Here is a 23,606-nt window from a genome sequence, read left to right on the forward strand (position 1 = left end):
CATGCGATTAAAAAGATTTAATTTAAAATGCTTAAGTATATTAAAGTGAGTAGCGAAATCATAGTAGCCAGGACTGGCGAAACTATATAATTTAAAAACACGAGAAATATCGAAGGCACAATAGAAATACAAATTAAATTAATACTTAAATAAAATAAAACTATAGTAGAATGTCAACAATGCATGATGTCTTAATACATATTATAAATAACATGTCAATGTTAATTGCTACTGTACTAATTTATTTGATGTCAAAATTTTTTCTACGAAAATCAATGATTTCATATTGTCAAATCGAAAGTTCCTTACAACTAGCACACCACAATTTTGCAATCAAAAGTAGAAAAAAAAATCTTCAATGAAATAGTTTTGAATACAATTTGTACTTTAAAATCTACAATAACAACGGCTTAACTTAAAATTCAGTCTTCATTTAACATTAATTAGTCTGTCTTGTATTTGGCAGCCATTTCATCTAATTTGGAAATAATCGTTTTAAGATCAGTAGTTTTATCTAATTTTAAATAAGTTGCATTTCTTATTTCATGCAATTTAATCCAATCTGGCACTTCCTCTGTCAATATTTTTATATCTCTTTGCAAATCACTCGAGGAGACATTAGACTTAAAACTGCTATCCAATTTAGAAAGTATTATGTTCAATGCAAGAACATTCTTTCTCTCTGTAACAAATATGTTTCTGAGAGTTCTGGCAAGATCTGGCAGGCGGCTATAAATAGCATATTTTTGTTCATTCTCTGAAGACCTCGTCATAGCTTCTAATGCTTTTGCTGCTTGTTTTGCTTTAACTTTCTCAAGCAATGATGCTGGCAAGTTCCGAAGAGCTGGGTTCAAAATAGTCACATTGCTAGTTGATGGTTTGTTTGTTTGGGTCCCGGCACTTGATGTTGTGGGTTCATCATTTAGTCCTGTTACTGCTTTTTCTTGTTCAGTCAAACCACGCGCCTTGGCCGTTGCTAGTTTTTCCAAAGCCCGTTCCATTTTAGTGTTGCATTTGAAAAGTTCTCTGGCTTTTGCAAGTACATCTTGAGCAGAAGTCATCCTTTCTGCGTTGGGCATTTCTGGCAACTTTGAACTTTCAATTTCAGGAACTTTTTCCAGCTCAAATTCAGGATGCCAGCGCACCAACTTGTTGTCTGAAATCTCAAGTGGAGGGTCAAGAGTCAACAAATATTGAGCATGGTGTTTCTTAACTACTTGTAGTAGCGTGTCATAGAAGTATCTCCTTCTTTCCAATAAAACACTTGGATTCATTATTTTAATATCATTGGGGAAGTTGGGAGATATAATCAGCTCATATGTATCTCTGTTAGAGGAGGAACTGAAATTTTTATTTTTCTGCACTTCAAAATTGTAAAAATCTGGCACTAAATGCTTGATTTGAGCTAAGTGTTTCTCTGAAAAGGTTCTTTTGAGCATTTCTTGCACTGATGGTTTTAGTTTGGCAAATGTAATCTTTTCATTTCTGTTGTATAATAATGCAACAACAGTTTCCATGCCACGGAACAACTCAGCGAGGAATCTGTAGTGGTGTGGTAACGGTAGTAAAGTTGATGATGCAGAGGCTAGCGATGCATGTCTTATGTATGCTGGCACCTGTTGAATTATAAACAAATCAATATCTAAATATAGGTCCATTGCAAAATATAAAAAAATACTACACAAATGTACTTTAATTGTTTACTTTATTTTGTCAAAGAGTAATAAAATGCATATGCATACTCAATTTTAGGTCAGAACAATGTCACACAAGGAAAATAGTAGGTCAGCATTTATTTAGCCTAGAATGATTTGTTATTGAGTGCAAAGAGGATTTTAAGAGATTTTTAAAAAGTTACTATCTTGACCTACATTGTCTTAAATTGAATATAAAATATGAAAATGATGATGTTTTTATCTTCTTTTTTTATTTGCAATATAGGTACTACTATAATGAAGTTTGCAAAGGCTATTTGCAGGCTATTCAAATGTAAAAAAAATTGAAGAGTATCAATGTTTCAAATATCTTCCAGATAATTTGTTTGTAGACTTACCTTACTTGGGCTCTTGACAGGGCTCACAAATACCTTCCTAGGAGACATCATTGGTCTTTGAGAAGTGTGAGCTTCAACTGTTTTCTTGGGTGATAAGAGTTCATTTTGAATTTGAGCTTTTTTACTAGGACTGAAACAAGAATCAAGAATGTTTTAATTACCATGACATCACTTATCTTTGAAATAGGTACGAAATAGGAATAAAATGTTTATTACCTCTGAGGAACGTCCACATCAATTGACCTAAATTCTATTAGATTTTTCTTATCAGATTTTTCTTTGAGTTCTTGAATTCCCTTGCTTATTCGTTCAGCTGATGCTCTCAATTCTGCTAATCGGGAACTACTTGCTAACTTCTTCCTGATGTCACCTAAACTTAGCTCTTTTCTAGCTACATTGAGTGAAACACTTTTACCAGAGTTGGTATTCTTCACAATATTCGACGCATTCGACTTCTTTGCAAATGCTCCCACATTTTTCTTCTCCCCTGAAGCAGATTCTTTTGCAATCGGCTCCACATGCTGTGTCTTTGGTAATTCAGATTTAATAGTTTTATTTAAAGATGATTTATTTGTTTTAGTGATTGTCTCACTACTTCTTGTACTGGACTTTGTTTCAACTTTAGTAGCTTCTGGTGTTCGTTCTAGATTAGGTATTTTACTTTTGGAGCTAATGATATCATCAGTGGCAGGTCTTTTTCTGCTATTAAAAAATGTAGTCAGCGTAGTTTGAGACATGTTTTTAAATTATTAATCACTGATACTTCACATAAATTGTGTGTGCCTGTATAATTCACTTTAAAAAATAAATAATTGTAAATTATACGGGACCTAATGATGCGACGCGTTGTTCTTTTTCCCTCCAAAATGAAATTCTGTCATAGATTTTTAATTTTATTCATGAATATCATGTCGCTTTGAAGTTTGACGGTTAACCACAGGTAACCACAGACAATTATTATTGAATAGAACGTTGTAAACGGTCTTTGACGTGTTTATTATTTATGGACAGTGTTACCATTCGGCAGTCGGCGTATTTCGATTTTCCTAAACTATAGCCGTCTGAATCTGGAATCTGATAAAAACTGGTAAAAAATCAAACATAAGTATAATTATTGAATAAACAAATTTTGAGTTTGTGTTTCGAGTTTGAGTTTGAATATAGTCAAATTAGAAAAAGTGCGTATTGATCCATGGTATTGATCACTGGTATTGATATTGAGATGCCGATAGAATTATTAAATTGACATAAGTATTCGGGTTCATACGCACTATGCGGGTAGCCGCATTACGGCTAGCCGCGCGGCTGACCGCAGGATGCGGTTGAAGAACCGTTGCGATTTGCGGTCATGTCGATCCATTTCAAAGATGGAGTGGAAGAAGTTGCAACAATTTACTACATTTACACACGTTACCTAAAGAAGAAAAAACAAAGAAAGAAGTACTGGGTGCATCGTTATTTGCAAACACGAGATGAGAGCAAGCATTTTGCAACCACATGGTCAGCCGGATGGCTAGCTGCAATGCGGCTACCCGCATAGTGCGTGTGAACCATGAGTAAAAGTATTTTTGTAAAGAGAAGCTACATTTCATAAGTACTTTTTTGACACGTTTGAAATTTTTTGAAAACATCTTATTCCTCTTATCTTCTCCCCTGAGTATTTATGTTCTGTGCTTATCTTTGGAGAACAATTCATGACACCAGATGACACCATTTTTACAGCCTTGAAGTACTGTAATAGAATTTTACTTTAGATGAAGTTGTGCTAAGTATATTTCCATTTACCAATTCAACCTAAGTCTGGTTACTTATTATAATCATTATCAAAACCAACGACTGATAACTTGCTATTATGAAAAGGGCATGTTAAATGCATGTTAGAAATACTCCTTAAAATGACAAAAGTTTAGTAGAAAATAAGGGAACTGCGAGTTTAATTGATACAAAGTAATGCCACCTAAACCTATTTTGGTGAAAAATGAAAACAAAAAAAGTACAATATTTACACCAAGTAGAGTTGTCAGTAGGCCAGATAACCTCGAAGGTGGAGAAGAAACTGAAATTGCTGCACAAATATCAGTTCCCCAAGAAGGAGGATATGGCTGGGTTGTTGTTGCTGCTGCTTTTTTATCTATATTTATACTAGACGGAGTAGCATTTACCTTCGGTAGTTTACTTAATGATATGTCTGTAGATTTGAATATGCCTATCTCAACTTTACCCATAGTGAATTCCATTGCCCTTTCTATTTACTTTATGTGCGGTCCTTTAGCTTCTGCTCTAATAAATAGGTTTGGGTTCAGAGCATGTGCAATGTCAGGTTCGATAATTAGTTCATTTTCTTTACTGACATCATATTTTTCCACAAATTTTACGTCTCTTTGTGTTTTTTACGGATTTTTTGCGGGTTTTGGTTATTGTCTAATTAATATGGCATCTGGACTCGTTGTGGGATTTTATTTTGAAAAATTAAGGTCCATAGCGTTGGCAATTACTACTACTGGTTCAAGTCTTGGTATTATGTTATTATCACCTTTAAATGCATATTTATCAAAACTTGCTGGATGGCGTGCCGCAACTTTATTTCATTCCGGGCTCTTCGGGATAATTTTTTTCTTAGGCATGGCATACCAGCCCTTACTGTCTTTCACTGTTGTAAAAACTACAGAAGATCCAACTCGTACTGTAACTTATTTACCAAATTTATCAGCAGCTGCTTTAAAAGCTTCATCATCTCGCACTAAAACTGAAGGTATTATGCCAACTACTACAGAACGCTTATTTGGCGCGGCTTCCAATTCTAATTTTCCTACAGCTGCAGCAGTAGTTGAAGATGCAACAGCAACACCATCTACACAGCCTGGACCGTCCACGGCGACCGTATCTAAAATTACATTAACTGCGAATGCACCGCAAGGTGGCATTAGTCCTAGGCAGTTAAAACAAGTGCAATCAATAATGTCGAAGACTAGTGTTCAAGATAAGGCAAAGAAAACTATTGAACTAAATGTTAATGTAGAGAAACCGAAAAAGACGAGTTGTTGGGGACGTTTATGCCAGTGGGAAGAGCACATTCCAGAGTCAAGACCCATGTATCGAGATGATGTATTTTATGATGGAAAATTGGAAAAATTACCAGCCTACCAAAAAAGTGTAATGGATACAACGACTGAAAAGACTGGACTTGAATATCAATTAGCTGTATCACGGGCAGCAACAGCTGTAGATTTACGGGAACGCAGAGGTGTTTTTACAACAGCTGCTCGACGAGTTTTAGCTACTATGATGGATCCTAAATTATTAAAAAGAAATTCATTTTTATTACTTTGTTTATCTGGATTTTTTGTGTACATCGGATATTTAGTCCCTTACAATTTTTTAAGAATAAGAAATGAAAGTGCTGGTATGCCCGCTGAACATTGTACTTTATTTGTAAGTGTTATTGGATTCTCAAACGCTGCTGGAAGATTAATATTAGGCGCTTTAGCTATTAAGGTAGAACCTTTAAAAATATTTTCTTTTTCGCTTGCAACAGCAGGTATTGCTACAATGCTTTCAAACTTATCATTTAATTTATATTTTCAATATCTGTACTGTTTTTTATTTGGATTTTTTGCATCTTGTACGGCATCATTAAGAAGCTTAATAATTGTATCTATTTTTGGCTTAGATAATTTGACAAATGCCACGGGAATTTTATTATTGTTCCAAGGCTGCGGAAGTTTATTTAGTGCACCTGTGGCAGGCATGTTAAAAAAAATATTTGGCTTTTCTGCTGCCTTTTATGTGGCAGGACTATTTATTACCCTAGGTGGTCTGCTTATAATCCCTGTTAAACGAATGTCTAGTCGAGAAGAAAAAGAAAATAATAAATCTCAAAAGCCATCTATAACTCCAAAAACGATAAAATAATTAGTTAAATAATTATGAATGTGTACCTATATGTACTTAGATTAAAATATATATGTTGGAGTAACATTACCATTAATATAACATTGTAAATCATTCTTCAATGTAGTTCCGTGGTTACAGTGCTAAGCATTTTTACATTTTAGTTATCTAATTAATAAAGAAATAATAACTTAGGTGAAAAGTTTTTTGTTTGTATAAGTTACCTCTTTTCTATAAAAAAAAATGCTATACGCGATTACAAAAAATCTCAAAGATTATTGTGTTGCTTGAAGAACTATTACAAAATAAATAACATTTTAAAACTATGTATGTAGTTACATACAAATAACAAATGCTCAGATTATGAGGTTAAGCATGTTTTTAATTTTTTTTAAGAATAATATTATTGTATTGTATTCAGTTCACACAATAATTCCTCGACCGATTTGAAAAATTCTTTTACCAGCAGTAAGATACCTTTTTTTTCTGAGTCACATAGGCTACACATGGGCTACACATTCTTTATTTCGATTTGATCCCGGGTCAAATACCTACTTACACGGAACGTTCTATATAGGTAATAAAGGTTTGTTAATAAAGTAAAGGCGGCCGTACACGGACAGCTCGAGCAGTTAACGGCTGAGCGACGTACACGGACTGCTCGAGCGGTCGGTCGTTGACGGCTCGAGCTGTCGCTAACTCGCTATCAACCGCGCAGTTGACCAGCGGTCGCGACTGCACGAGCAGTCATCTGTACGGCAGTGAATGAATGTCTATAGTTCACCGCGCGATTGCGGCTTCAAGCAGTCGGTCTCAACTAAGCAGTTAAGAAGCCGTCCGTGTACAGCCGTTCTAAAAACTGATGAATTCTTAATTTAATATTTCAAGTCTGAATATACAATTCCTTCCACATCTGTGTTCCACATTAACAATGATTATCAATATTTATTTCAATTATTATTTATAGTCGTTATAGTCAAGTGATTCGTATTTACTATTTACCATCATTAAACAAATTATTTGAATAAACAAATCAATAAAATAAAAAAATAATAAAATCAAGAAAAAATGTTGTGTGGTTTTATGAAACCACGGTAAAAGTGAAACTGTTCGAACGGTTCCGAACACTGCTTTGTGTAGCGCATGTCGCGTGTCGGTCGGCTACCGAGTAGGTATACCTACTCGGCAGCCGCGATACACGCGACATGCGCTACACAGACCAAAAAGTTTGAGACGATGTAATAAAAGTTTCACTTTAAAATCAATATGATGAATCTATCAATTTAAACTTACGTATAAAACTTATGTATAAAACTAATTTTAAGTGACAATACTCCTGACTCGTATTATTATTGTAACTAGGTAATCATTCTCATTCATTTTGTGAATTAATAATAATTATTGTATGCTATGTAACTATAGTAAAAACATGAATGTTCCTTAATTTTGATCTTAATATCTTTGTATGTACCATGTTTTTATGCAATAAATGATTTATTTATTTATTTATTTATTTATTAATATAAATGTTATCTGTCTATTTTTGGATATTTAGCAATGGTAACATTAGAGATTTTCATGTTCGAACGCATTTTGTTCTGTCTGCAACCGGCCGCCATACTCAAACAAAAAGATTGAGATGAAAAGATAAATTTACTTAGATCGAACTGGTTGAAAGTGTTGTAATTTACTAAATGAGTTCTAAATCAGATGTAAATAGGAGAGTACTCGCCATTCAGGCGAAAAAGAAACGTCACAAATTGGGGAAGAAGAAAAATCGAGAGGAGGATCACGGCGCTGGTGTACAAGGGAACGGGGTGCGCAATCAAAATCAGAATCGCCTCGAACCAACACACAGTTCTTCCAATGAAACGATTGAAGAGGATGATGACGAACAATATGCTAGTGATGACGAGGAACAAGAAGATAGTGCCGACTATTGTAAGGGTGGTTACCATCCTGTCAAAATCGGAGACTTATTCCTAAATCGCTACCACGTCACTAGGAAGTTGGGATGGGGTCATTTTTCAACGGTATGGCTCTGTTGGGATCTTGTCGATAAGCGATTCGTCGCTCTGAAAGTAGTCAAGTCAGCACCGCATTTCACAGAAACAGCTCTAGACGAAATTAAAATACTTAAAGCTGTCCGCGACAGCGATCCTACTGATCCAAAAAGGAATAAAACTGTTCAATTATTAAATGATTTTAAAATTACAGGTGTAAATGGCACCCATGTATGTATGGTGTTTGAGGTTCTAGGTCATCATCTTTTGAAGTTGATATTAAAATCCAACTACAGAGGAATACCTCGAGAAAATGTTAAAACTATAATACGACAAGTTTTAGAAGGCTTGGATTATCTTCATACAAAGTGTAAGATAATTCACACTGATATTAAGCCAGAAAATGTGTTAGTATGTGTTGACGAGTCCTATATTCGCAAATTAGCGGCCGAAGCAACAGAATTACATTCCTTGGGTCTCAGATTACCTCATTCTCTGATTAGTACGGCACCAAAGGAATTTCAAGAGCAAGTTGTAACAGGTAAAATGAGTAGAAATAAAAAGAAGAAGTTAAAGAAAAAGGCAAAACGCCAATCTATGCTACTTAAAAAGCAAATGGAACAAATTGAAGAAATGGAAGAGCAGAAAAAGGTTACAAATAATAGTGAGTCGGCACCCATGTCCCAAGATAATGATGAATCACCCCAAACTCCAGAAGAGGTGAGTGTTGTAGAGACTCGATCTGAAAATGATTCTACAGTAAATGGGTGCAATGATAATCAAAGAGCTGATGAGGAAGCGTTTGATACTGACGCAGATGCTGTGCAAGTGAGAACTAAGCAGTACAGCTGCGGCGATGATGCAGGCACTCCAATGTCAGAAGGAGAAATGACTGACACACCACCATCCTTTAATTCTCAAAATAAAAAATCTCTTGATAAAAGACCTGACCCTGCATTTGATATTTGCGATGTTGAAGTAAAGATTGCAGATTTAGGCAATGCTTGCTGGGTTCACCGCCACTTCACAGAAGACATACAGACCCGGCAATATAGGTCATTAGAGGTTTTACTCAGTGCTGGCTATGGAACATCAGCTGACATTTGGAGTACTGCATGTATGGCATTTGAATTAGCAACAGGAGATTATCTTTTTGAACCTCATTCTGGAGAAGGATATAGCCGAGATGAAGATCATCTAGCTCATATAATCGAGCTATTAGGTGACATTCCCAAGAGGATTGCTGCATCTGGCAAATATTCAAAAATATTCTTCAATAAAAAGGGTGAATTGAGAAATATAACTGGCCTGAAACCGTGGGGATTAGTATCTGTATTAACTGAAAAATATGAATGGAGTCAGAGTGATGCAGAAGAATTTGCTGATTTCTTAAAACCTATGTTAGATTTTGATCCAAATCGGCGAGCCACTGCATATGAGTGCCTTCAGCACCCCTGGCTGAAGCTGGCCAAACAAGAACAAACTGAATCTGAGGATAATTGAAGCTGCTCTCTTTGATGTTTGAATGATTGTTAACATTCATAAAATCAGTAGTGTCAACTTACTATTTCAATGTTTTATGTTTTAATCAAAAGTTTATTTATGGATTTGTTTGTGAATGGTTTCATTTGTACTTGTATTGTTAGCTGTCCTTGATTCCATAAATTATGTACAATATAATTGATGCTGATAAAGAGATAATATAGTATATTAAAGTAGCAATGTATATAATACACCTGCTGCTCAAATGTAGTGCATCATATTAGATGAGCATTATTGGCATTCAGATAACACCAATTACCAAAATTGTACAGATAGCTGTAGTAAAAATTGTGATGTATGATGATAGACAATATAGGTTTTATCACATTAACCTTTAGGAATTTATTAGTTGACTTAGTAATGCACTAAAGCCACTCCTAATGTGAGAAACCTTAAGATGTCGAGCATGTATACTGTAGCCATTCAGGTAGTAGATATTTCACATAGTTTAAGTTTGTCTTTTATCACTATCACAAAAATCTCATAATGTAAACTTTAGAAAGTAAGACAGTATTTGTAATACCACAATTCCGAGACTGCCTTTTTATATTTGATGAGTCACTTAAATTTACAATGGTTGGAGTTAATACAGAGGCAGCGTGATACAGTGACCTTAACCAGTTGATATAGTTATATTATTATTTAACATAGATCCCGATTTACATGACCATAATTTGTATTAATTATATCTGCAAATTTACATGAATAAAATTATAAAACGAGCTTGTTACTATGGATTTTTACTTTGTATCTCCGCATTAACCTTATTACACAGTAACTTCAGTTTGTTTTTTGAATAAGTTTTATGCTATTTAAGTTTTGTGTATTACAAAAAGGGTGGAGCAGGAAATAGGTTATATTGTCTTGTTATGCAGTGCCTGTGGCCATATTATTGTATGTTGGTAACAATTGTGTTAAATGAGATGCTATGTTACGGTGGCATGAGCACATTTAATATTAGATGTGCCATGAACAGCAATAGATTCTTTGATAATTATTAAAATGACTTATCCTGCTCTATTTTATGTTTTTCATTCCAACTAGGATATTATTTAGGCTACTACTACCCTACCCTATAATTTTTGTAATGTAAGTATTTGTTCATTGTTGTAGGTTAGGATTTTTTCTCCAACTTTGGTTGTAGGTAGGTGAAACAAATAGGACAGTATCACAGATTAGAGAATAGTTTGACAGTAGGTATGGCGTTGGCGTATGCTTACATTAATTATATTTTAACTAGTTGAATATTAATATAATATTTTAGTATATGTGAATTTTAGTAATTACTTATCTGGGTTATCTTTTTAGTTGTAACTTACTAAAAACAGAATCCTAATTCCTCACTGCCACTGGTGGATCTACACCGGACCTACTTAAAGATATTAAAAATACATAATTACTTAGAAAGTGTAGACTGTAGGTATCTGATATACCTTCATACAATGTGATTCTGACCTATTACATATTTCTATTTTTATATTTCTGGGTGTTTGATATTTTCAAAAATTACTAAAATACGAGAAATTAGTTAACAATGAAGGTAGGTAATGTAATTTATTATTTTTCTAATTTATGAATTATAAAGATGTGGGTAAAACTAGCTTCCGCCCGCGGCTTCGCCCGCGTGCTGTTTTCATAAAAGGTAAACTGTTCTTTCTCAGGGTCTAATGGGGTCTAAAGATTGTCTGTGCCAAATTTCATCAAAATCGGTTGAGAGGTTTAACCGGGAAAGCATAACAGACAGACAGACAGATTTTAATGAAATTGAATTAAATAAATAAATAATGCTAGTCGGGAAAATTTATAAAAAGTTAGTTAAAAACTTACTGATATTACTTATAGTAGGGGAGCCCAGGATGCTAAATGTGGATTTACTCGAGCGTCACGGGAACCTATTAGAATTGGTAGATTAGACCATAGCGAAAAAAAAAGGTCCTATAATGTTTTCACTTTTAGCGGTGGGGAAGGGTTTTTAGATTTTTTTTAATTTAAAAAAGAAAAAAATTGGCTTGGAAATACTCAAGCGCGTTAGATATTGATATTTTGCATGCTCCAGGACGTCACTGAAAAAAAGTATACGTTAATCTGACGATTTAAGTGGCGATTTAATCGCTATGAAGAAAGGGTAAAAAATTAAAGTAATATTATTCGAGCGCGTCAGATTAATATATGGGGGGGTTAATTACAATATAAGAAGTCCCCATTTCGCTAATCTGACGATTCGAGCTCAACCTTAGGGAATTATGGATTATTCAAATTTTCCAGCGGGGCCCCTGAGCGCACCCACCAACCATAACTGCTCATATTGACTAGAGGTACTAATGAATAGCTAAGGTACCGTCCCTTATAGTAATCTGACGCGCTCGAGTAAATCCCAAAATCCCCTCTTGGGCTCCCCTACTATTAAATAAATAATGCATATTCCACACCTATTTATTCTATAGCCAACCCTAAATTTTTAAATTTTATGAACATTTTCTTTTGGCAATCAATTTAAAACCTATTATGTACCTATCTCGTTTTGACTTGAATTTCGTATTGCATGTGATTTCACTGTTTTGAAAGAGATGGCGCTGGCTGTACCATATTTCACATTTATAAAATCTTAGAACAAAATCCTAATGCGAAAGTTTGCGAGGATGGATGAAGGGAGATTGTTACTCTTTCACGTAAATACTAGAACCGATAACAATTAAATTTGGTGTGAAGGTAGCTGAAGACCCAGAATAACCAGATGAAGACCCAGTGTAAGTATATATACTTATACACACTTTTATCGTGATAAAATCAAACGTTTTATCACAAGAAAAAATGAAAGCCAAAAGTGTTTTTGCGTGATAAACCAAAACTAAAAGTAATTACACAAAATGCTTTGACAAAGCCCTTGTAAATGTTCATTAGGTATTACCATATTATCAAGTAGCGATCGTAAAAGTGTGAAAATTAGAGATAACTTCGTGATTTTTTTTATCGAGTCAATTTTAATATTTTATCTTTTTGATCAAAAAGAATCCTCTAAAATATAATCTAGTTTGATATATATATGTATTTTTTTAGATTTGGTCTTGAATATTACAAGTATTATCTAATAGAAGATTGGTAATTTTGCTTTATACCCACTCTTGAATTAATGAGGCGTTTATAGGTAAAGGGGCAAGGGCGCAGTTGGGCGAAAGCTTAGGGCGGCAGTTAAGAAGGTTTGCCGAAAACCAGATGTGGCCGCGCCGGTTTCGCTAAAACCGGCGCTGGTGGTGGATGTTGGCACCTACTCTGATAGTATTCAAGAGACATGACGCATGCGCAGAAGCGCGGGCGACCTTCCTACGTCCTTACCGTCAGTTGTCACGAAGCTTTGCACCGCGCATGTAAATAAAAACTTACACTTTCACTTTCGTTACGTACATACGAAAGTAAAGAGTGTTGTGATGTAAAAAGAAGACACGTTGTTGTTTTTGCGTTTGATACAGGCGAATGAAAAAGGTGCGTAATAGATGTAGAGGTTTCAATGCAAATCTATTTTAATTATATAATTTTGAAAATCAGTTCCTAAAATCTCAAGTTCTTACAAATGTATTTATAAAAATTACACCTAAGGAAAAGGTTAAACAGTTAAAGTATAATAGGTATGTAATTGAAAACTTGCGTAAGTTACATAATATTTAGTTTGAGAAATTTGTCTGAATTTAATTACATTATTTTTACCTTATCGCTTTTGACCTTGACCTTTGACCTATGTCAACGTCCTCTAGAGCTTGCATGTAGTACTCATTCATTCATGGAAATATGATTGCGTTTTACAAAGTTTTAACGAATAGGGATGTAAGAATACAATTACACATATCAGACATATAAATAAAGTGTATTATTTTGAAATGTGAGATGATGTTTTTTGAGGATGTTAGGATATAGTCCCTGGCCGAATGTATATATGTATACTTAGCACCTGAGTCCTGTACCTACAGAAACTTTCTTATATTTTTATGTCTGCGCTAATTTTAATTATTTTAATAAAAATAGAATAAAAACATCGGGTCCTTTTTGGGTTACCTAAATAATAAATATATCATATTTATGTATACATATTTATAAACTACATGTCGACTTACCTACTATGTATAACAATCAAGGCATACGGTCTACCTATTATGTATTTTGTAAGTTAGCTTCCCAACTCAAAAATCTATGTCAAGGTCGTTTCAATGTCCTATTGTACGTCATTATTTCCGAAACAAATAAGTAGTTCAATTTATATTAATATATTGGTTCCTTACCTTATATAGTGTTGAGGTGTTATGTTATAGGTTATTCCCTTAGATCATTAAAGTTTATTCCTTATGAGGCACTAGCTGTGCCGCGCGGTTTGACACGTGGTCATGGAGGAAAACAGCCGGCAATATTAAGTATTTTTATAGGCTATAAATAAGTATATGTATATTCTACATTTAGATTACCTACTGAAAAGTTTCATCCATATTCGTCCAGTAGCTTTTTCGTGAAAGAGGAACAAACATACATACATCCATCCTTACTAACTTAGTAGATAATGCATTCCACACAGAAAATGGTGAAATTTTCTCTTTCTCTGGTGAAATTTTTACGGACAAGGAGATAGGTACCATCTGCTGTATCTGGTATTTGCCATTCCCTTTTTTAGATCTGAATTCCTAATTAATTGGTCTTTTTTACCCTAATACATAAATACCTATTTTCTATAATTCAATGAAGTTTCCAAATTTTTACCCATTTATATTGGTAAATACTCAATATAATATGAATGTCCCTATTTACCATGTCAAATAAAAATTCAATAGAAATTATCTCTAAGATAAACTAGAAGTGACTAATGCAGTAATTATTTTAACTTCTTCGTGACTTGCGTGCCAGTGTAGATCTGTACTTATTGTGATTATCTGTGCTTTTCTAAGAACTGTCGAGAAACACTAATCTAATTGATATAATATCTATCAATTAACAGGTAAGTAACAAGTACAGTGCCTATTTTCTATCCTTTTGAAATACCTATTTAACTTTAAATTATTTAAAAAATTAAACTACCTATATAAAAAGATATTTTATTAACTTTTGCATCTAATTTGTTACAATCATAAAAAACTGGTAGTTATATCAATATTTATGTTTAGCTTCAAATACTTATTTCGTAATTTGATTCATCCAGCTTTACTTTTATGTTATAAATCTTGTTATTAGCTATTGTAGAGCAGCAATGCACAAGAAAAGCAAAACTGCTTTCATTCAACACAGTCTTAATTTAAAGCCTATATTGTCAGAATCAATTACTGTAATTTGATACAAAGATAAGTTTATGCGGTATGCAAATGATCTCGCGTTGGCTCGAACTGTTTTCAAGAGGCTGTTTATCATACAAGGTATCTTTGCTCTACAATAATTACTTATTATGACTCATGAGATAAACTTGGAATAGTGCTAATAAAAAATTATAAGTGTATGAATTACCTGACGTACCATTATAGCTTGACTGCTTGAGGCGAGTTGTATCTGTTAAAAAGCTTTCATGGAAAAATTATGGAAGATAGCAAGTAAATAATAGGTACAAACCATGAATCTTTAATTTTATCAATTACACTTTCTTTCGTTCAAGTATCGTAGTTTAGGGTTAATAATTATTCGATAGGTATATACCCTGACTATTTTACTATTATTACTACATAGCTTAACTTACCTGAACCTGATGATTAAAGAAGTTCATGTTATCTTCTTTAATCATCAGGTTCAGGTACCTAATAGCTGAGTCCATACAGAGCGAGCAGCCTCGTCAATTCTGTTCAAATAACATTTTGATGGACTTTGACACTTTTTGTTAGTGTTGTCGTAGTATTTTTTTGATAACTTTAAACAACTGACGAATTTGTATAACACTTGTAATTACAAAAAAACACAGGTATACTTTTTCCTTTTAGCCAAGTATATTTCATACATTGAAGTTGTAGTCTCGCGAGATTGCCCATGGCATTCTACCAGGAGGCTATTCTAATTTAACGCTTATCTCTCCAGCATCCTATAAAACTAAATTCGATCTGACATTCACCAATTTATAGCTCCATGGGGCTTATGGGCACTATAAATTGGAATCGTTTATAAAACGATTTTCACTTTGAAATTGTTTATGTGTTGTTCAAGTAATTGGAATCAGTAACAAAGCATAACATTTTATTTTGTAATATCCAAGTTCAAATGAAACTAAAATAGGATAGGAAACTTTCAAGACAAACCATGTCTATTAACTTATGCAAGTTCAGTAAAGTCTTTTTTCTACGAATTGCCAATATATCCTTTAGATTTATCCTTATAAGATGAATTTACAAGTGACGGCATTGTGCTGAATGCTATTATTTTATGATCCTCTATCCAATTTTATGATACGCCGCGGCCGGCTCCTCATTATGTATCTTCTCCTGAAAACAAAATTGCGCAAAAAGAAATGGATATTTAAAATTTCGTTATACTGATTTATGGTTTGACATAACATTTGCGTATTTAAAAGGTTTATCAATTCGCACGTGACGCGCGCAGCTGAGATACAGGCTTACATCAATAAATAATGTTTTATTAGCGGTTGGTAACAGATTCAAGTGAGATTTATGCCGTCATAAACTATTACTCGTTTCAATGTATTGGTATTTGTGGTATAGGTAATATAGATAACAATATAACCTAAACTATGGAAGTTCGAAAAGCTTTTGGCAGTTGCGCAACTAACCCACCTTAGTTTGGCAGTGTAGTGAGGGGGTTGCGAGCTTTAGAAGTGCGTTATAATATATAATTATAAGTGATAATCCTAAATAAAAACCATACCTATTACCCATATACAAAAAACGGAGCGTGTGTGCCGAGCGAATGTGTCTGAAGTGAAACTTCTTTGGCAAGAGATACCAAAATCGTCGCCTTCCTCCTTGATGTGATGGTATTGTCATGAGTCATGACGCAACCATTAAATTTTACTCTCAACGCGCCTAAGGAAGTTTCACTTCAAAAATTTGCAGTAAAACTTTAATTTTATCGCGTAAATGATTGCTTTCTCAATGAATAACTACATAATTGCATATCATACTATGCACTTTATGTCAATGCTTAGATACGACTAGTATTTTAGTATTATATCTCGAGGTCTTTGTCTTTTAAATGAGCGAATCTGTTCAATATCGCGCGCCTGTCTAGACGAAGACAGAATGAGGTAAGGATCTTTTATTCATCAAACTTATGTGTGTTTACTGCAAGTCTAAATTATTGAAGCGTCAAGCGATCGTCAATTTTGGGCACGTTTTTCGTAGTTGTCAGCCAAATTATATGAGTCTATATATTATTAATTAAATTAATTTCTTTTAACAAATACCATACGAATAAATTATATTATATACTTAAATAAAAACAAAAAATGTTAATAAAATCATTAAGGTAAATAAAATTCAGGCTTTATTGCGAATTGAATTTATATTACAAAGGAAACAAAATTTGACTGCCAAAGACCTTTAAATCTGAACAAAGGTTTATCCTCATATAACCTATTTATTTTGTGCCACAGAATTAAAATCTTATATTACGTGCCTTCGGAAGTGTCATCCTGGCACGAATAACACACGGTGCATGCCAAAAATGTCGCCTGATCTGGTCATGCATTTCAACTATGCCTATTTATATGAGCCAAAAACATGTTATTTACAAATACATAGGTGTGGCCATAATATGCATATGTTTTATGCCATTATGCATTCAACTTAATAACTAAGTGGCTATACGAACATACAATTATAATATTTCATTCATTATAAGTACGTTAGCCCAAAAGTTGAAGCAGTTGGGTAACATTTTATTTATAGGGGCAATTAAAGAGCTCTACATCTCTATTTATCATTAGAATTAAATTGAGATATTGGTGAAGAGTGCCAAAATACACATAGACTAATCTAGAAGTACCGGATGTTAGTTAATGACAAGCTGTCTGCAGTGCCTAAAGAGTGCAGTGTCGTAAACCAAATTATTTTTAACGCCAAAAGTATTAACGTCTTTCATTAGAAAATAGTAGCAAAGTCCTTGTAATTGTTGTCTAAGGTCTGATAACACTGAACAAACGAAAGTGCGTGTACACTTTAGATAATTGAGTGAATGTTTGTCCTGACCAGCCAAGTCGTCGTCATGGCTAAAGATGGAACAATAACCTAACAATTATTATGGCACTTATATAATTAGTTGTACTGCGTTCCCAAATTAAGGTCGTCACATGTTTGGGGTAAATAAACATGACATACGGCTTTATTTCAGTTGTTTCAATGTCACAAATGTACAAACCTGGAGTTATGAAAGACGATAAAATAATAAGAACCTTTGCATTTGCTACGACGTGCATGCATTTAAAATCTTACTGATCGCAACCTATTATCCATATATCCTTATTAAAATTAATCCCGATAAATAGACAGCAAACCTTTCACTTTTTAAGACACGTAACTTCGGATACAAAGACTATGAGCATATAAAAAAATATTCGTTGTAATTAATCGATGAAAATAAGATCCTCTCCTATTGTGAGCGACTCCAGTTGTTTGCAGTTTGTACATGCAGAAGTTTTTCTCAATTGAATTTTATTTCATTAATAAATGATTTCCAATAAATGAATACGGCATGTATGAATCAACAATTTAGTAGGTCTGTAAGAAATAAGACACTCGCATGCATGTGTAAGTAACGAGCGGAGGTGTGGTTGACCGCACGTATTGGTTTTGATTGCACATGTGCCTAGAATACTCTAATCACGTCTTAATATTTTGCATTTTACACTATCTTAGATTTTTTGGCTTATTTCTCTACCCGTCTAGTACTTCTAAAATATATTCTAATCAAATAAGGTCCAAATTTTTGTTTGTTGAATGGAAGTTTTCTGAGAAAGTATATTTGAATTTTGAAGTGTGTGGTGTGTGGTACGTATAATCCAAAAGAGAAATATTTCAGGAATAGGCAGGAGATCTTATTTAATTATTTAACATTTAATTCACCATTCAAGTGTTTGTTCCCGAAGTCTTTACTGAGGAATGAGGATCGAATCTATACCATAAACGAAGTCGTTGAAAAAGGTAGGTTACCTAAACTAAAAAAGCTGTTTTTTGTTTGCTTAACAATTAAGTTTTAAGTTGTTTGTGAGGTGCTGTGCCAACAGTTAAATCGGACGAGAGTAAATGTTAAAAGTAAATTTTACATACGCTCGCAAAGTAAATTATTATTGGCGAATTCTTGAAAGCGCTGCAGCGCGCTGGATGTTTGCTTACATTATTATTGATGAAGTTTGTCATTACATAGTACGTGCTATTGTGAGAAAAGTACATATTGATCGATGGATCGATTACTTCACACCTTGAAGCCATATTTGTTGTCGTATGAAAAACGCGACAAAACTTTTCTCGTGATGTTAATAATTATGGTGTTAATTATTTGTTAAAAAATAGCTGTTTTTCTAGCTCGCTCACAATCGCAATTAATATTATTTCTATTTTATTAATTTTCGAATCACGAAGGACCATTTTGTAATAGGCACCTACTAAATATTAGGAAAAAATATTAACGTGTCAAAGGGCAAACATTCTAGATGCAACGAAAGTCAATAGCCGGTCCTCCTGAGTCCTGAATCATTTTTTAACAATTTGTTTTCAAGGAGACTGCGAATTTAGTAACAACAAGAATTATACATATTATATCTAAGCACATAGCTACTACGGGTGTAAGCACGTTATAATGTTGTTTAGTCTACATTTGTTTTGCAATGAAGTGTTTATTTTGTGACCTGTCGACAAAGCGATTGCATATGCATATACCGTACTACTATGTATTGTATGACTCTACGAAGACAATGACAATAAATAAAGTAGAAGTTAGAGACGATGACATGAAAATAGAATTACATATAAGAAGTTGTATTGGGAACTAACTGTGAATATATGCTATTATAGTTTCTTCATAATAGTTATACTTACGAGAAGGGAACAAGTAGAAAAGATCAATACAGAATATTGAAATTAGAAAAATAACTTTATAATTAAATAAACATTTGTATTACAACTGTGAAACATTGTTTCAGACAATATGGATATTAAATATATCATGGACAATTATTTTAATATTCCATCTTTTACAGAAACTAAAAAATATACAGTATTTTAAATTTGAACTTACTATCTTAACGAGCTTTAAGCACATATTTAAAGCTTACAAACTGAGCACAGAACAGGATTCTTTCTTAGTTTACCACGTGTCGAGGTATCGTAGGCGTTTAGAATATTTATTGAACTGTGTGGTTACTGCTTAGTATGCTGGAATTGGTACACAGTAGTTTGGTGAAATGGACCGGTTATTGTAGAGTCTATAGTTGTAGTGGTTGCCGTGGGTTGTTTATGAGCGGTTTAACCACTGTCTATATGGACTTGGGCTGTGACTTGGGTACGATATGCACTTCTCAATTTTTTGTAATTAGATTTATTAGAAACAATTTTCTAGTGTAACTATAGGTACATGCAATTAGTAGGGAGATTTGTCAGTTAATTACATAATTTGCGTTTGTTTTGACATTATAAAGTATATATCAACATATTAAAGATATGAATGTAAATATGACCATCGTAAAATTTTATGCCACTCAGAAGAAATTGTCAGACTTTTTTTGAATTCCGCGATGCAACATTTAAATTTCGTAAACGGCTGTGTTTACAAAATAAATAAAAATAGCAGTGTCAGTGATGTCAGTGCAAGTTGCATTTAGCGGCATATTTTATATCTCGTGTGCCAATTTTTCGCACCAAGCCGCCCGCCCACCGCGGCCGCGTTCCCCGCTGTACTCACTATTTATAGATAAATGTGACATTGTTTTATTCGCTCACAGAATCGTACCAGTAAATTTCCATGCGAAAACCGTTAACCCCCGAGTGATAAGAGGAGAAAGTGCAGGATCGTGATTCGTGCCGGACCGTACACTGAATAGCGAGATAATTGTTTCGCTTTTAACTAAATTGGTTCGTCTAGTTGTTGTCTACTGTTTTATTAGCGATCTGCATTCTAATTATTAATTATGAAATGAGTGATTAGCACGTTTTTTAATATAATATAATATAATATAATATAGTGGGTAATGGAAAACATTCTAAAACGTTGCGCGGATCTTTAGATGCTTAATATTAATAAGAGGTGGTCAGTGTTGTTAAATTATAAATGTTACACATTATACGTAGGCATTAGATTGGTAGACATTATCATTATACGTAGTTACATTTGCATTTTATTTTAAGGTTAAGGTACCCCGGATGGCTAAGATTGAATTATTTATAACTTTTTGTTCATCTTGGCTTCGCCGCGCATCATCCCGGTCAAAAGTATTTATATATATAATATTAGATTTAATCGAATGATTCAACCACTGTTTTTGTAAGTTTCAGCAAAAGGTACATACATCTAAACATTAATCTCTTATTTCTCATTTATGGTAGGTATTAATGGGAAAGTTGAAGCCCAGTTACACTGCATTTCGAGCCAGAAAATTCAATGCTTTCAAATAAGCGCTATACTGCCTAAAAAATCAACTACTTAGAGTTTTCAGTTTAAAATGATCAATAAGTTTACATACGTACACTGCTAATTTTGTATTTCTCATAGCCTTGCAACAATGAAATCAATTTGTCATACGCTACAAATTATCCGCGTAAACAAACGTTGCATAAAGTTATAAGCGAGAGTGAACCAGGATCATGCTATAGTTAACCTAGACTAATTAATTATATTACGGGTTAATAATGTACCTCTGTGAGTAAATAGCGATAGTAGTGATATAGAAATGTGCGTACAAAAGTCAGTATCAAAGGGGACAGCTCAAACGCATCTTGTGTACTTTCTCAGTGGACCCTAACGAACCCTGCGTTCCTTGTCGGAGCCATTCTAGTCTGGACCGTCCTGCCGCGCAATCAACTACCGTGTTACTTACAAGCGATCTGATAAAACATTGGTTTCGTTTACTTATCCAGTGACAACGTGCTCTGATTGTGTTTGATATGATATGGACTTGCGGGTAAGAGATTTTGATTTTTTTATACCTACGTTGAGTTATACAAATTTCTTGTAAGTTGTAATACATAGTAGAATAAAATAATTCTTATTTGTATCATTACGACAGATTACAATAGCTCCAAAAGGAATTAGTTATCTAATTAACTTGTTTTTTCACTAATTTGAGTCATTAACTTGCTACATTATAAAAATGGACAATAGGGATCTTCACTGTAAACGTATACAACCTAAATAAAATGTTGACGTATTATTCTGGATTATTCCATTAGAAATGTTATAAAATTTACATTTGTTATCGGGCAATTGTTTACTCCAAATTTTAAAGTATCAGGTATCATAGTAACGTTGACTCTACATGTAGGATGTTTTTAATAGGTCAAGTGTATATGATGATATTTATTATTATTATTGAGGGATCAATTCATGCAGTACCATATTTTTTACCGACTTCAAAAAAAGGAGGAGGTTATCAATTAGGCTGGTATATTTTTTGATTCTTTTTTATTTGATGCGGAATGGTGTCGAATTGGTCCCATAAAAATTTTATTCGGATAGGCCCAGTAGTTTAGTTTATGAGCATTTTTGTCTGATCTCGATGACTTAATTGAAATGTAGCAAGTAACTTTGATTCACTTCCTGGTAACCGATTGAGCTGAAATTTTGTATACGTATAGGTATAAATTGGATAGCGATGAAACATTATCATGACATAGAGCTGATTTAATGATGGAATCGGAAGGTGGCCATAGGAACTCACTAATATGTATATTGACTCAACTTTATTGAGTTTGGGCTCGTTTGATTCGTATTGAAAAATACACTAAAAGTATTAAATAAAAATAACTAGGTACGTTAAAAACAACCGACTTCAAAAACGGAAAAGTAAAAAATAAAAAAGATTTTATATTAGTAAAATTACTACTTACTTACATACGAGTATTATTTAGATGTTTTCCGTTTTTGAAATCGGTTGTTTTTAACGTAGTTATTATTTACATTCTGTAAATAATATCGTAAGTGTACTATCACTTCTATTAAATAATGAATGTTGTAAATATAAGTTATCAATGTCACGTGTACTGGAAAAATAAACAGACATTTATTACCAACCAAAAGACAATAATGATATTATTGTTATAACAGTTTAACTTTAAACAATTTCAACCTTTTATTCTTTACACCGAGTTTTCCGATTGTATTGCACAATAATAATGCATGTTTTATTTATAATAAATAATAATACTGTATAGCAGTCATGACCGGTTTCATAATTTCTCAATATGTTCTAATTGGCTTAAAATCTGTTAAATCGGTTAAATATGCAAATAGGCTAATAGGGACTTTATACAAAAGGGGTGAAGCCTCCCTTTAGTCTACAGATATTATATATTTACGTAATATCGAATGACTAAATATTATTATTATGTATCCTTTTCATTCTTTCGATTAAAGGAACTTAATTAATTTAACGTTTCTTTTGATTTGGTTTTCTATGTTATGGGATTCATATTATAGTAAACTCTTGAAAATACATATAAAAGTATTTCTATCTAAAAAAAGACAACTAAGTCTTAAAACGTGCTGAAACACTAGTCTACGATAAAATATAATATTTTCTACAGTGCAGTAACTGCTTGTAACGACGTAGCGCATCAATTCTCGGTACTAAAGATGTAAAGAAAATCACATGGCTGCGGTAAACAGGTCTCAATTGTGGTACTTAAGTCAGACAGAACTAAATTGTAGACCGCTTATCGTAAGGATATAATGACGATTATATCACCTTTACTTTTGTTATTATATTTATCAAAGCAAACAAACTTTAGAAAATATTGTTGTAATCTATATTATTTAATATATATAAAACTCAAAGGTGACTGATATAGTGATCTACACAGGTGATCTATCAACGCACAGCCCAAGCCAGTAGATGTTAGGACGTAGGCATCCGCTAAGAAGGGATTTCCCGAAATTCTTGCGGGAACGGGGAAAAACGGGGATGCACGTACAAAGTCGTTGGGCGGAAGCTGGTATTAAAT

The 23,606-nt window shown here is 33.4% G+C and overlaps 4 protein-coding genes across 5 annotated transcripts in view; 3 read left to right on the plus strand and 1 right to left on the minus strand.

Moving 5' to 3' along the window:
- Positions 1–2: 2 nt before the first annotated feature.
- On the minus strand, positions 3–2,935 carry dup (chromatin licensing and DNA replication factor double parked). The gene is made up of 3 exons (XM_090107668.1): positions 2,270–2,935; positions 2,054–2,183; positions 3–1,616 (listed from the first exon to the last, which is right to left on the minus strand). The coding sequence occupies exons 1-3, from the start codon at positions 2,788–2,790 to the stop codon at positions 444–446; spliced, it is 1,824 nt and encodes a 607-aa protein (XP_089963794.1). The 5' UTR covers positions 2,791–2,935; the 3' UTR covers positions 3–443.
- Positions 2,936–4,003: 1,068 nt separating this feature from the next.
- Positions 4,004–5,965, plus strand: LOC149903928 (uncharacterized). The gene has a single exon (XM_090107733.1). The coding sequence runs from the start codon at positions 4,004–4,006 to the stop codon at positions 5,963–5,965; it is 1,962 nt and encodes a 653-aa protein (XP_089963859.1).
- Positions 5,966–7,519: 1,554 nt separating this feature from the next.
- On the plus strand, positions 7,520–10,219 carry SRPK (SR splicing factor protein kinase). Its single transcript, XM_090107780.1, has one exon. It carries the CDS (start codon positions 7,639–7,641, stop codon positions 9,448–9,450), a length of 1,812 nt encoding a protein of 603 aa, XP_089963906.1. The 5' UTR covers positions 7,520–7,638; the 3' UTR covers positions 9,451–10,219.
- A 2,599-nt stretch (positions 10,220–12,818) lies between these two features.
- LOC149903930 (glycogen-binding subunit 76A-like) overlaps positions 12,819–23,606 on the plus strand; it is a 44,635-nt gene continuing 33,847 nt past the window's right edge. Inside the window, exon 1 of one of the 2 annotated variants that reach the window (XM_090107845.1) lies at positions 12,819–12,969. In XM_090107845.1, coding sequence (XP_089963971.1) covers positions 12,961–12,969 — 9 coding nt within the window. In that variant the 5' untranslated portion in view covers positions 12,819–12,960. Of the gene's footprint in view, positions 12,970–21,389; positions 21,569–23,606 lie in introns of those variants that run through there. The other variant, XM_090107844.1, reaches the window with a different exon arrangement.

Source organism: Colias eurytheme, chromosome 12 (genome assembly GCF_061535395.1).
Source record: "Colias eurytheme isolate Ceu_HAF_F1 chromosome 12, ilColEury1 Martin Lab GWU primary, whole genome shotgun sequence".
Taxonomy (NCBI): domain Eukaryota; kingdom Metazoa; phylum Arthropoda; class Insecta; order Lepidoptera; family Pieridae; genus Colias; species Colias eurytheme.